The 15,307-nt window shown below is 48.0% G+C and overlaps 1 protein-coding gene across 1 annotated transcript in view; it reads right to left on the bottom strand.

Annotated features, from left to right (window-relative positions):
• Positions 1–10,654: 10,654 nt before the first annotated feature.
• The window catches only part of LOC137424728 (malignant T-cell-amplified sequence 1), a 29,778-nt gene continuing 25,125 nt past the window's right edge, over positions 10,655–15,307 (bottom strand). Inside the window, exons 5-6 of the mRNA XM_068112482.2 lie at positions 11,172–11,239; positions 10,655–10,851 (exon numbers count right to left, since the gene is read on the bottom strand). Of these exons, the coding sequence (XP_067968583.1) occupies positions 10,770–10,851; positions 11,172–11,239 (150 nt within the window). The 3' untranslated portion in view covers positions 10,655–10,769. The remainder of the gene's footprint in view (positions 10,852–11,171; positions 11,240–15,307) is intronic.

Raw genomic sequence — 15,307 nt, forward strand, 5'->3', positions numbered from 1 at the left:
CTGAGTTGGTTGGGAGTCGGTCGTCAAGTGGAGTGGTGAAGAGTCAGTCAGGAGAGGTGGTGGTCAAGTGGTTGCGTTGGTTGCGGTGAGGAGTCGGTGGTAAAGAGTGAGGGACCAAGAAAGAGAGAGAAAGAGTCCTGAAGCAAGAGAGGAAGTTGTTGGACTGGGTGGGACTAAGGAAGGAGAGAGAACCCGTCACACCAATCCCCCAAGCTCCGCGTTGGCTCCACCAAGCGTTCAGCTCCACCAAGCTCCGCGTTGGCTCCACCAAGCGTTCAGCTCCACCAAGCTCCGCGTTGGCTCCACCAAGCGTTCAGCTCCACCAAGCTCCGCGTTGGCTCCACCAAGCGTTCACCTCCAGCCATCCACCTCCTGCAATTCCCCGCGTGAGTCCGTCTTTTGTTTGTTCTGTCCTGGGTTAATTAAGTCTGTATAAGCTAGTATTTTCCCTGTGTCACCTGCGTCTTATGTGCTTGTAAATAAACGTGACTGCTTTCTTTTTGCTTGTGTGTAAATAGTCAATAAATTCAGTCGTATTTCCAAACCTTTCTTTGCCTTCGTTTTCCTCTTTGCATTGCGTCGTTTTCGTCTTTTCCCTCATTGAGCAGCTGGGGTGCGATACGGCCAAAGTCTGGGTGAATCGGGTGAGTTTTGTTAGGTCGCGGTCTTACACCACCGCTCGGTCTATAACATCTAACCGCGATCTATAACAATTGGTGTCTGGGAGTGGGATTCGAGGCCCGACCAAATTTAAAAAAAAAAAAAAACGAATAGAGAAAAAAAAAAATTTGGTCAAAATTTGGAACGGCCGAAATTTGTTTTGTTTTACAAAACCTGAATTTTGAAATCGCGCCATGGCTGTTCAAGGCGACGGGATGCCGGTGGGAGAGATAGACGGGTTAGGGGTAACCCAGGACCTCGGGGAAATGTATGTGGAGAAAATGGTGGAGGAGAGTAAAGAAGGTGTGGTTGAGGAGGTATCAGGTGCACTAAATGGCGCTCTCGCGCACGTGGTTACAGCGGCACCAAATTTTGCCGCGCCCTTTGTACCAACGGTGGAAGACATGCAATTATTTATGGCTGAAATGGAGGCCCTTTTGAACCGGAACAGGGAGCGATGGCTAAACCAAATGGAAGCAATAACGAACGGGTTGGGAAACCAAATTGAAGCAATAACCAACAGAATGGGTGACCGCATGCAAAAATGTGGGGAGACCATGGATCGCATGGTGGGCGAAAGGGTCCCAGGGGTGCACAAGGAAGTAACGCGGGTCGAGAAGCGCCGGTTGAGCGAAGCGGAGGAAAGCACGGGTACAATGACGGGGGTAGAAATCGCGACACGGTGTTGGGAAAAGCCGGCGACCGCTGGGGTAGAGGAGGGTGTTTTATTAAAGCCAACGGTCGCCGAGGTGAATAAAGAAAAAGCAGTAGCGGGAATTAAAATTGAAGAGATGACGGAGGTAACCCGGGAATTGCAGGGAGAAATGGATTATGTACAAAGTCCCTGCTCACATCACGATGCTGTGCTTAACCCGAATGGAAGTTTGCAGGTTCGCGTGGAGAAAAGGATCCCCCAGGTGAGTCGTGCTGTTGTGTATTGTGCGGGGAGATTTTGTAAGAGGATGTTTAGCGACAAAAGAATTTTCGCGCGCTTGGGATCGAGGAAGCACCCGGGCGTTGGTGAAGGGTCCCGAGTGAGTGGAAATGGCACGCGTGGGAGGAAAAAGTGTGCGTCGGCGAGTGGGTGTGTTATAAAGTGTGGGAGTGAAACCGAGTGCGAGCGAGAATGCACGTCGGTGTGTACGGGGTGTGACACAGGGAGTGAGAGCAATACGGAGTGCACGCCCATGGTGAGTGTTACGGAGGACGTAACGGAGGAGAGGTGTGGACCGAAGTGTGCGCAAGAGGTGTGGTGTGTAACAGAGAGAGCGTTGGTGGAATGTACGGACGGCGTTGGAACGCCAGGTTTTGTGAGGGTGAAAGAGGTAGCGTATGCTTGTAAGCATGCAAGTAAAGCATCGACGTTAACCGGGTTAGTGGTTAGAGCGACGGATAGCCGATGCGAGCACTCGGGGCGTGGGGTGCTTTGTTGGGTGCGAGGCCCGGCGCGGATCAATGCTGCGTCGCTTCTCTTCGAAGCGTCGTTGCCGATTCGGGCTTGGCCCCGCCCCGCACGGTCGAGTCCGGGCTTTGTCGGGCGAGGCGACCGGTCCGGTTCGAGGGCGAGTGGGAGGAAGCGGAACGGTGCCCCCTCGTGGGGACGGGGTTCCGACCGGGGGAGATTGAGCCATCGGGGCCGGGACCGCAAGGTGCCGCGCCGAGATGGTGCGTGGAGCCTCGGTCCAACCAAACCACCTCCCTTGAACCGAAAGCCGGACGGACTCAACCTGCAGGCGACCAAACCACCCGAATTCATTGCTCGGCTTTACGAACCGAGTTTAATGATGTCACGGCGCACCGAGAGGATCTAATAAGTAGACGGATGATGAGGATAGTGTTTTGGCCCCAAAATTAGAGAAAAACAAAATTTGATGATTGGCAAAGGATTGGCAGTAATGATTGGCAGATGATGGGCAGTGATTGGCCAAATTTTTGATTTGTTGAAATTTGATGTGCAAAATTGGTAGTGAGCGATGGGCCCGGTGGGTAAGGCTGGCATCCCTGCCACCCTTCCCAGGTGGGGGCAAAGGAGCTATAGTTTATGGGGTGTATGGCAGTGAAAACTAGCCCGGGTGGGTTAGGTTATATGGATAGGGCCCTAGAAGATGACATTAGGTAACGTTAAGTTTAGTTAGTGACTGATACCTGTAGTGGGGACGCAGGTAGATTAGTGTGGATTATAATGACGTGGGAGCGCAATAGTTTAAAGGGACGACTGGGAAGCGCAAGTTTCAGAGGGGAGTAGTTAGCTGAGATGATGCCGTGTGTGTGAGGATTGAACAGGTGTGATTGAACAGGTGTGATTGCACAGGTGTGCAACTGAACAGGTGTGTGGAGCAGTGTATGAGGGAGTAGTGGTGATTGTGTGTTGTGTTGACCAACTGGTCCAGGAAGAGGAGGAGGGTGCAGGTGGCACCAGGTAGGATTGCACAGGTGTGCAACAACAGGTGTATGTGGTTGTATGGAATAAATGGTATGGAGTAGTGGAATGGATGGTCGTGGAGTGAGAATGGTGGAAATTGTGGAGTGGAGTGGATGGTGCAAAGGTGTGAATGGGGGAAGAGTGGACCCCCATCACGGATACCCGGGGCGGGTAGTGTAAGTGTTAGGTAGAGGGTACAGGTAAATTGTGGTTGGATATTGGCATCGGTGGTGCGGGTGACAGAATGGTATGTGGATGGGTGCGTTGGTGTTGTGGAAATGGCTGGGCGTGTAGCCTGTTAGTGTGTGTAGTTGGTTGGGCGCTCCACCACTGTGAGGATGTCGGCCAGGTGAGGCCGCAGGTGGGCTCTGGGAGCCGGTAGTAGTTGTTGTGGATGGGGCCCGAGGATCCGGAGGACGGACCCGGGTAGCCCAGTGCCAGAGGGCACCGAGTGGGGTGACAGAGCCAGGAGGGGCCTGCCCCAGTTAGATAGGTTAGGGTGAGGAGCTAGGTAAGCTCGGGTGGCAACTGCAGTGGTGGAGGTGTGCAGGTGGGTAGACCCACTGGGAGAGGTACACGCCACAGCCCAGAAATTGTGCGAGGGCACCGGGAGATGAATCGGGGGAGTGAGACCCCAAATTGAAAAGCACCACAGTTTGGCCAATGGGAATTGGTTTTTAGAACCCATAGTGTAAGAGGGCCAATGGTTTGGCCGGAGAAAGACCCCGGGTAGTGTAAAGTGTGTTAAAGTCATTTAGAAAATAGTTAGGATGAAGGATCTCCTCGCACCATCTGCATCCACTCACCTGGGGTGACAGGTACTCCGCACCATGCCATGTTTTGATTATTTTTTATGATGCAAATGTTTGGATTGTGAGACGCATCATGACGTGGGTGTGACATTGTGCGTAATTCCATCTCTCCCTCCTTATGAGGATTGATGATGAATTGGTGATGGCAAATTTTGAAGTAGAGGGATTGTGGAGACGAATTTGGTATAGGGGAAATATGGGGAAGACGTGACAGTAGTGACGAATTGGTAATGTGTAGATTTTGTACATATGGGGTAAGGGCAAGGGTGGGCTAGGTAACAGGGGGGTGACGTACGGTAGGGACGAGCTTTCTCACTTCGCCCTCCGTACGCATTTCGCCTTGCATTGCCTTATTGATGTGTACCCTTGTGACCTTACCCCTCGCTCAATTGTCTTTCCCCTTTTGTCTCCCACATGACCTGTGCGCCGTTGGGCGCCGAGGGGAGCGTGCGTGGGTCGGCCATTGTGCGCCCGAAATTCCCAGAACCAGCTGTCTGCATCGATGCACCACATTATGGACCACATGCCTGTGGCCGAGCACCACTTATGGACCCCATGGGTTGGGGCATGGCCCCTCTGCTGGAACCGGCCAAGAGGGCCCGAAATCTTGCTGGCGGACCTTGGCCACAGGGCACCGATGCCCCACAGGTGAACCACACATAGTCGGCCCTGTGGGCCATAAATAAAAGAAAATAAAAAAAGGGACACATTGGGCACACTTTATTGAAAATAGGCCGCCAGTAAGCAAAGCAAAATGAAAATGACAACATCTGGAAGACAAATAATAATCACCAGCAGGGGGAGACGAAGAGCAAGAGACACCTGCAGGGTTAGGGGTTGTTGATTTTATTTTTATTGAACATTCATTGAACAATGGTGACTGCACCGATTGGTGCTTGGGTGTGTATTGGTGCGTTTTTGGGTGCGTTCATGGTGCGTCGATGCAGAGCAGACTGTCTCCCCCCCAGAAAGAACAATTACAGGTCCTGGGTTAGTTTTGTAAATAAAAATAGCGTCAGTGTAAATAATGCTTCCCACCGTCAGTGTATAGTTTGAAGACCATTCCGCAATTCGGTTAACTGTGGGCGTAAGTCTGTTAGGCAGGGTGCAATGGAGCAGCGGGACACATTTATTTATGTTTTAAAACTGTCGCACTCAGGGTCAGGTTAAAAGTAGAGGGAACTACACCTACGTGCCACACTAAGGTAAAAGTAATAGGCCCGGGACGTGCCTAAGGGGAGGAGGGTGCAGTGTTGTGGATATGAGAATGTTTTTTTATTTTGTTGTTGTGGTAAAATGTTGTTGTAAAAGGTTGTTGTAAAATATCACCCCTCCTCCCTCCGTTTGTGGTTGTATAAAGGTCAAAGGGCGTTTCCGTAGTTAGTCCATAAAACATACATGCAGGACACGATATATCCTTTCTTTTGACAGTTATATCCTTATTATGTGTATTAGCGTAAGGCTGTGTCTTCCATTAATTGAAATACTCCATTGCACCAGTGAAAGAGATAGATTCCCTTCCATTCCCCCCTTTCCGTCAATTGCAATTCGAAGCGCCTTCCGCATTTTGGTCGGTTTTTCCCTCCAATAACCGCCATTGACCACGAGGCTCGAGTCGGGGAAGGAAGGCGTGTCTCCACCTCGTCATAGAGGGGAGGAGTGAGCCCGCCCCACTCGACCAACCATGAGCCAGGGGTTCGGCTAGAGAGGGCGGAGGAAGAGCGATCGGGGAGGGTCGCAAAGGTTGAGGGGCAGGGGCCTATATAACCCAAGGCAGGGCGTGTCCAAAAAAGAGATGCGTTTTTACAGAGGAGAGCACTGAGCAGAAGACAGAAAGGCCTGGAGTTGGACTTTGAGTTGGTCTGAGTTGGTTGGGAGTCGGTCGTCAAGTGGAGTGGTGAAGAGTCAGTCAGGAGAGGTGGTGGTCAAGTGGTTGCGTTGGTTGCGGTGAGGAGTCGGTGGTAAAGAGTGAGGGACCAAGAAAGAGAGAGAAAGAGTCCTGAAGCAAGAGAGGAAGTTGTTGGACTTGGTGGGACTAAGGAAGGAGAGAGAACCCGTCACACCAATCCCCCAAGCTCCGCGTTGGCTCCACCAAGCGTTCAGCTCCACCAAGCTCCGCGTTGGCTCCACCAAGCGTTCAGCTCCACCAAGCTCCGCGTTGGCTCCACCAAGCGTTCAGCTCCACCAAGCTTTGCGTTGGCTCCACCAAGCGTTCACCTCCAGCCATCCACCTCCTGCAATTCCCCGCGTGAGTCCGTCTTTTGTTTGTTCTGTCCTGGGTTAATTAAGTCTGTATAAGCTAGTATTTTCCCTGTGTCACCTGCGTCTTATGTGCTTGTAAATAAACGTGACTGCTTTCTTTTTGCTTGTGTGTAAATAGTCAATAAATTCAGTCGTATTTCCAAACCTTTCTTTGCCTTCGTTTTCCTCTTTGCATTGCGTCGTTTTCGTCTTTTCCCTCATTGAGCAGCTGGGGTGCGATACGGCCAAAGTCTGGGTGAATCGGGTGAGTTTTGTTAGGTCGCGGTCTTACACCACCGCTCGGTCTATAACATCTAACCGTGATCTATAACAATATCAATGGTCAATGTAGTGTTTTTTTCACTATTCACCTTATACCCCAAATTTGGGTATCTTATACCTGGTCTTAGGGGTTAGAAATGATTTTACAACTTTCTAAATGTCATTAGATATTCATGAGAACTATAAATCCAATATGGCGTCCAAAAGTTCAGATGATGTATTTCATACTTTAAGAGAGTTGTTTACAACCTTGCACTGCCCTTTCTCCACCCTACCCCCAGGAGTACCTCTGACTACAGCTTCCTCTCCGCTCCCACCTTTTGTTCATATGTGTTCTGTACCGTCATCCAAACAGTGATGACTCCATCTACATCTCGCTGTCTGATAACATGGACCAACTTCTCACCCTGTCTTAAACCTGTCTGTCTTGTCTTAAACCCTGTCCTGTCCTGTCTTAAACCTGTGCACAAACCCTGTCTTAAACATCTCTAAACGCAATGTTATTTGTTACAAATTCCAAGAATATGAAACATGGTGTTTTTAATAGAAAAACATGCATTTTGGCGGCCATTTTGAAAATGAGGTGATAACACCCATTTAGCTACATGGTTGAATTTGCTATCACATATTTTCATATTCTAGGGGTAAAGACCTATCCAAAAATCAATATTAGGCTTACTCCCTCATTTTGGTACCAATGGACCCTATTTTGGGGGTCTGGCTGATGGCCTACAAGTCTAGAAGAGAAGACGCCCCATTGACTGTGATCCGGGTTGGGAAATTGACAGATTGTGTCAGTCCAGTTGGTCGCAGAAGTCCTTTGCTGAGGTGCCGTGGCTGGTTAGAGAGGTACCCACACCCAGCCAGCTGGCATGATGACTGTTGAAGTCACCACAAATGAGGAAGAGAGAGTTGGGATGAGTGGATAGAAGTTGGTCCATGTTATCAGACAGCGAGATGTAGATGGAGTCATCACTGTTTGGATGACGGTACAGAACACATATGAACAAAAGGTGGGAGCGGAGAGGAAGCCGTAGTCAGAGGTACTCCTGGGGGTAGGGTGGAGAAAGGGCAGTGCAAGGAGAGTGAGGAAGAGAGTTTTTGATAAAGATAGCAACCCCACCACCAGGACGAGGCTCAGGTCTATCATACCGGAGGAGGGAGTAACCAGGAAGAGATATTAAGGAATCAGAGACATCTTGAAGGAGGAAAGTTTCTGTCAAGCAGATTAAGTCATGTTTGTCAGAAGCAACCTGTATGGAGAGATCAATCAGGTTTGAGGGAAGGCCCTGGATGTTTGAGGTCCATACCATTAAGGAAGAGGGAGGGGAGCATCGGGGGCAGGACAGGGGAGGGGAGGGGTAGGGTAAGATGAAGGGTGAGAGGGGGAGGTAGGGAGAGCTGTTGATAGTGTGTCAGAGATTGCAGAAGAGTTAGGAGAAAAGGAAGGATGAGGAGGGCAAAAGGTTTGATGGTGATGGGATGAGGCACAGTGAGGCTTTGTTTGAGGGGGGCAGGGGGTGCAGAGTGAAGTAGAAGGTTGGAGGAGGTGGAGGTATGAGGTGGAAGGGAGAGGAAGTGGGGAGGAGGCAGCTTTGAGCAGGAGAGGGGAGAATTGGAGAAAGATGATAGGGGGGGGAGATTAGAAGGGATGGGAAGTTTTGAAGAAGAGGGGTGAGGGGGAGATTTGAAGGGGAGTGGCAAGGGTGGAGATTTGGAGGGGAGAGGTGAGGGGAGAGAATTTAAAGGGAGGGGTGAGGGGGTAGTTTTGGAAGGGAAGGGGGAGTTTTGAAGGAGAGAGGTGAGGGGGAGATTTGAAGCAGAGGGGCAAGGGTGGAGATTTGGAGGGGAGGGGCAAGGGGAGAGAATTTAATGGGAGAGGTGAGGGGAGAGTTTAGAAAGTGGACGATTAATGACAAACGAACATTTATTACAAACTGGGTTTATTGTGATTTTCAAGACAGAGATCCGTTTGAAAACGTTAGAGGAGGGGTGGAATGAAGGTGAGTTAAGAGAATGCAGAAAGGAAGAACTGTAAGAGTTAATTTTTTTTTTGAAATGTAATGATTTGATGAGGAAATTGAAAAAAACCTTTTCAGTAGGAAGAAAACAGCATGTTGTGATCTACCACTGAATAAAATACTGCAGGGGAAAATGTAAACATATTTAAATAATATTTAAACAAAACCATGAAAAAAATCTGGGAAAAGTCCCTGAAGTGAGGGCATGGATCTGAGAAAAAAGGAGAAAGGGCTGAATGAGTATGGTGGAAACTAGAATTGGAAAGGTGAGTAATGCCTGGAGAGGTCGAAGAAAAAAAGAGATAAAGGGGGCGGGGCGAGACAACACGCATGTGTTCGTGGGCGGGGACCGCGAAGAGAGAAGGAAATAATTTTTTTTTTTGGGGATTTAAAACGTGAGACAAAGGGTAAGATGTTCGGGGCACTGAAAGACCTAAAGAGCAGAGTGTGCAAGAAAGAAAGAAGCACTGAAAGAGCAGAGTGTGCAAGACCAGAAAGGCGGTGGTAGATGGTATACATATATACATACAGTCACGTGAAAAAGTAAGTGCACCCCATGTAAATTAAAGTTTTGACTTTTTCAAAATATTTCAACATACAGCTATTTGATCTTCATTTCAACAATATTGATAGATAAAGGTGATATAATATGACAAATATCATGAAACATTTACATTTTGTAGTCCATTGTATAATTTAAATAAACATAAATGCAAATTTCGCATGTGGAAAAAGTAAGTACACCCTTGGCTCTAATAGGTGGTATTGCCCCCTTTGGCAGAAACAACCTCAAGTAGGCGTTTCTTATAACTGTCTACCAGTCTCTGACATCGACTGGGAGAAATTTTTGCCAACTCCTCCATGCAGAATTCTTTCAGCTGTGCGATCTTTGAGGGGTTTCTTGCATGCACAGCTCGTTTGAAATCCCCCCACAACATCTCTATGGGATTTAGATACGGGCTTTGACTTGGCCGTTCCAGAACCCTCCATTTCTTTCTTTTCAGCCATTCCTTGGTGGATTTACTGGAATGTTTATGGTCATTGTTATGTTGCAAGGTCCACCTTCGGTTGAGCTTCAACTTTCCGACATATGGCCTCACATTATCCTCAAGCACCCTCTGGTACAATGAAGAATTCATCGTGGATTCTATGCTGGTGAGACGCCCAGGCCCTGATGCAGCAAAGCTGCCCCAAACCATAATATTTCCACCACCATGCTTTACAGTTCGTATCAGGTTCTTGTGGTCAAATGCTGTCTTTGGTTTTTGCCAAACATGTCTTCTGGTACTGTGGCCAAATAGCTCTACCTTTGACTCATCTGTCCAGAGCACATTGTTCCAGAAGTGCTGGTCTTTGCCGAGGTGTTCATTGGCAAACTTTAGTCTTGCCCTGATGTTCTTTCTGGACAGCAAAGGTTTCCTCCTGGCACACCTCCCATGTAGATCAATTGTGCAGCCTCTTTCTGATGGTAGACTCGTGCACTTTGACATCAACAGTGGCAAGAGCTACCTGTAGGTCCCATGATAACATTCTGGAGTTCTTAGAGACTTCTTTCAGCATCTTGCGGTCTGCTCTCAGGCTGAACTTGCTGGGGCGGCCTGGCCTGAACAAGTTGGCAGTTGTTTGGAATCTTCTCCACTTGTAGATGATCTTCTGGACAATCGAATGATTGATTTCAAATTGTTTGGAGATCTTTTTAAATCCCTTCCCAGACTCATAGGCATCTATAACCTTCCTTCTGAAGGCCTCAGAGAGCTCTTTTGATCTAGGCATGGTGACACCGCACACTTCAACAACAAAGAGCAAACCAAACTAAATGTCTGAGGTTTCAATAAAACAGGTTCCTCCAAGATCCTCTCTAACGGTTCTAATCGTTTGCACCTGAGCTGGTGCGCCTGATTCTAATTTTAGGTATTTGAAGTAGTGATAAATGTCGGGGTGTACTTACTTTTTCCACATGTGAAATTTGCATTTATGTTTATTTAAATTATACAATGGACTACAAAATATAAATGTTTCATGATATTTGTCATATTATATCACCTTTATCTATCAATATTGTTGAAATGAAGATCAAATAGCTGTATGTTGAAATATGTTGAAAAAGTCAAAGCTTTACATGGGGTGTACTTACTTTTTCACGTGACTGTATATATATATATGCACATATACATATACATACATATACATGTCGTAATAAAATCTGAACTACCAAGTTGCAATGTTAGATAGTATGTGCTTTATTTTTCTCAATTAAATACCGATGTACAGGGATTCAAACGTTTCATACATTTTGCAAACAAAGTTGGCATTGCCATTATACACATCGTGTCATTTGTAAGTCTTCATGTGCCACAAGCCATCATTCAGGTAATGCATGTTTTCGATACCCACACCTTTGTTCACCTGCACACTGCAAAAATCAAGGTAGAAAAACACATTCTGAAGCCTCTTCAGCTGATACGTTCATGTGCATAGCCTGTTATGTCACTAGAATGTCAAAACATTTGAGGTGAGAAGTGTCAGGATATGTCACATATGCACGTAAATATTGCCTTTCCATCTTAACCCCCATCCACCCCAACTCCCAACCACCCTCTCTACTTCCCCTCCACCTTTTTCACTTTCATCTCTTACTTTTACAACAAAATGCCATTGACCCCACATCCGTTCCTTTTTGTCTGTTCTCCCCATGCATATGTAATGTAGATGACCCACAATTGGTAAACTTACATATCATCAGCTGACAGCTTCATTATGCCAACACAGAGTGCATGTTGCTTTCCCTCTGCCATCACGGCCTGAAAATGTAAATACAAGGAAGAGTTTTTGTTTTTGTATTCATAGTCGGGACTTGTGGAAGAGTTAGTACACTGAACGGATCAGAACAAAACAGGACACAAATGGAACCGTTGAGAGAGGGGAAAAACACCAACAGCAGAGTTGAAGACCAAGATAGAGGGAGACTTGGACAAATTGAGTGTGTGGAAGAATGGGGCAGGAGAGGACACATGGGTTGGACAAGAAGGATACAGAAGGAAACTTTATAGAGGTTAAACTGGAAATGTGGATGGAAGAGGGAACGGGGTAGGGTTAATGAGGGGGTAAAATATCATGGTTTTTGATTGGAGACAATCTGAGATGGCGAACAACTGTCTTGACGACCTGGAGGGAAGAATGAGTGAAGAGAATCTGGAAGTTGGTTCCACAGGTGAGGAAAAATAGGAACGAATAGGTGGAGGTGAGCAGTGATACTAGATTTAGGGTACTTTCACCAAAAGGGAATTGATGGTGGACCATGGGGGGAGGGAGGGAAAGCACTGAAAGAACAGAGTGTGCAAGACCAGAAAGGCGGTGGTGCATGATAGAGAGTACACTGACCTGTCTGCGATAGCAAAGTGATAGGCTCATAGATTCAAATTATCTTGACGTCCTTGGTTTCCACGGTATCGAGCTGAGCAAGATGTGAGGCAGGAGAGCCAGCCCAGAGGGGAGAGCTGTACTCCATCAAGCTGCAGATGAAGGACTTGTAGGTGGATAGACGTTCAGGTGTGCCAAGGAAGGACTTTGTATGACGGAGGATACGCAGTCAGCGGCTGGCTTTGGAGGCCAACTTTGAAATGTGGTTTACCCAACAAAGATCATGGCTGATAGTGAGACCCAAGACTCTGAATGACCGAACTTCCTCAAGAGGATTGTTAAGAAAGTAAATGGGAGGTGGGAGTTTGCCAGACGGTCCTTGCGGAGAGAAATTGTGAGAGTGCGAGATTTGTCAGGATTGAAAGACATATTCCAAGTGTTTGACCAGCTAGTGATTTTGTCAAGGTAGCAGCTTTCCTATCTGAAGGATGAGCGATGTCACGGCAGAGGGTGGAGTCATCAGCAAATAGATAAAGAGGATAGCAAATAGATTCCAAAGAGTCAGAGAGATCATTGATAAAGATTAGGAATAGGACTGGGCCCAAAACACTGCCTTGAAGGTATACCAGCCTTGACAAGGAGAGGAGATGAAAGGATTCCGTTGTGAGCTACACGTTGGTTAAGAGAGTAAATCGTGATCTCGTGCCGCGCGCGGCCATGCGGCCTAGTTGTTGAAGCTTCCGACCTGGAGGCTTGGTTTCTCTCCGGGCATCCAAAGTGGTTATTTTTTCATTCGTGTGTTTGTCAAATTTAAACTCGTTACTTTATCGTCCATGCTTTATTGTTTGTTTATAGTTAGTTTTGGTTTGAATTTCCTGTAACTCGTAATTAATTAACCCTGTTCTGCGCCTCGTGTGCGGCCTTGTACCCCTGTCGGTGTTTGTTAACTTAAGTCCCCTACATCGTGTTTTGCTTGGCTCTCAGTTTTTCCCTTCTACACCGAACGTAATACTGTCTGTCTAACGTTTTAAATCCCCACCCCACCCCACCCCCCCCCCCCCCCCCAAAAAAAAAAAACATTTATTTTTCCTTTCTCCACGTGTGCCGTTGTCTCGTCCTGTACTTTCTGTCCAGGTGTATCGCGGTGCTTTTCGCCCCGCCCCCATTATCTCCTTGCCATCCACCTTTTGCCCTGTTCACGTGACTCGTGGTGGTCCCTCTCGGCCCTCCCACCGTTGGTATTTTGTGCATATAAGATTGTTCACGGTTCTGTTTAAATATTATTTTAAATATGTTTAACCTTTCCCCTTCAGTGGTTTATTCAGTGGTATATTACAACACGCTGTTTTTCTTCCTATTTAAAAGGCTTTTCTCAATTTCCTCTCCACCTCATTCCACGTCAAAAAAAAGAAATTCAATATCTTATACGTCTCCCTCACTACATGGTCTAAATTCACATTCATTCCATCCCTCCTCCATCGTTCTGAATCGGATTGCTAACTTGAAAATCACAACAAACCCAATTTGTTATCAATGTTCGTCTTTCATTAATCATCCACTTTCTAAACTCCCCTCTTGCCCCTCCCCTCCAAATCCCCCCCCTTGCACCTACACTCCTAAACTCCCCCCTTTCCCCTCCACTCTTAAACTCCCCCCTTGCCCCTCCACTCCTGAACTCCCCCCCTGCCCTTCCCCTCCTAAAGTCCCCCCTTGCCCCTCCCCTCCAAATCCCCCCCCTTGCCCCTCCACTCCTGAACTCCCCCCTTGCCCTTCCCCTCATAAACTCCTCCCTTGCCCCTCCCCTCCAAATCCCCCCCCCCTTGCCCCTCCCCTCATAAACTCCCGCCTCACTCCTCCCCTTCAAAACTCCCCCCCAACTCCTCCCATTCAAATCTCACCCCATACCATTCCTCTCAAATTCTCCCTCCTCCCCCCTCCTCAAAGTTGCCTCCTCCCCACCTCGTCTCCCTTCTATCTCATGCCTCCACCCCCCCCCCCCAACCTTCTACTGTCCCATGCCCCCCCTCAAACAACCCCTCACTCTGCCTCATCCCTTCACCACCAAACCTTTCATCCTCCTCATCCTTCCCTTTCTTGGAACTCTTCTGTAATCTCTGACACACTATCAACTGCTCTCCCTACCTCCCCCTCTCATCCTTCATCTTACCCTACTCCTCCCCTCCCCTGTCCTGTACCCGATGCTCCCCCTCTCTCTTCTTTAACGGTATGGACCTCAAACATCCGGGGCCTTCACTCTAACCTGACTGATCTCTCCATACAGGTTGCTTCTGACAATCCAGACTTGATCTGCTTAATAGAGACTTTCCTCCTTCAAGATGTCTCTGATTCCTCAATATCTCTTCCTGGTTACTCCCTCTTCCGGTATGATAGACCTGAGCCTCGTCCTGGTGGTGGGGTGGCTATCTTTATCAAAAACTCTCTTCCTCATTCTCCTTGCACTGCCCTCTCTCCTCCTCACCCCCAGGAGTACCTCTGGCTACGGCTTCCTCTCCGCTCCCACCTTTTGTTCATATGTGTTCTGTACCGTCCCCCAAACAGTGATGACTCAATTTACATTTCACTCTCTGACAACATGGACCAACTTCTATCCACTCATCCCAACTCTCTCTTCCTCATATGTGGTGACTTCAACTGTCATCATGCCACCTGGTTGGGTGTGGGTTCCTCTCTCACCAGTCATGGCACCTCAGCAAAGGACTTCTGTGACTCACTGGGATCGACACAATCTGTCAATTTCCTGACCCGGATCTCAGCCAATGGAGTTTCTTCTCTTCTAGACGTGGTTATGACAAACTTCCCTGCTAATGTCTGCTGCTCTTCTTCTGCTCCAATCGGTTCTTCTGATCATGTGCTTGTCAAAGTGGACATCTCTCTGGCCATTCTCAGAGAGCCTCCTCAGCGTCGAAGAGTCTGGCATTTCACTCAGGCCGACTGGGACGGGCTTCAAGCAGCCATCAATCGTCTGGATTGGTCTCCCATCTCCACTGCCTCTGACATCAATTCTTCATGGGAATTCTTCCAAAGCAAACTGATCTCTCTCATGCACAGATTTATCCCATCTCGTCTTCAGTTGTCTTACCCTTCCTCCCGTCCATGGTACACCGAATCTTGTGGTGAGGCAGTTGCCCTGAAACAACTTGCCTTTGCCTCTTGGAAGGCTAATCCAACTGAAGGCAATCTCAGTTCCTTCCACCAAGCTCGGAACAAGTGTGTGTCTACCCTCAGGAGTGCCAGGAAGCACTATCTCTCCTCACTCAAGAACGAACTCTCAAACCTGTCTCCTTCCTCCAAATCCTGGTGGCGTCTGGTCAAATCCGTTTCTGGTGTTTGTTCCCCCTCCATCCCCTCCCTTACCTCAAATGGCCACACAGTTGACATCGCACGTGACAAAGCCGAATGCCTCAACTCTGTGTTTGCCTCAAAATCTTTAGTCCTAAACCCATCTCTCTCTGTTCCCACCTTTCCCAGTCGAACCCAACTGCTCCTGG

Source organism: Myxine glutinosa, chromosome 4, assembly GCF_964187855.1.
Source record: "Myxine glutinosa chromosome 4, kmMyxGlut1.1, whole genome shotgun sequence".
Taxonomy (NCBI): Eukaryota; Metazoa; Chordata; class Myxini; order Myxiniformes; family Myxinidae; genus Myxine; species Myxine glutinosa.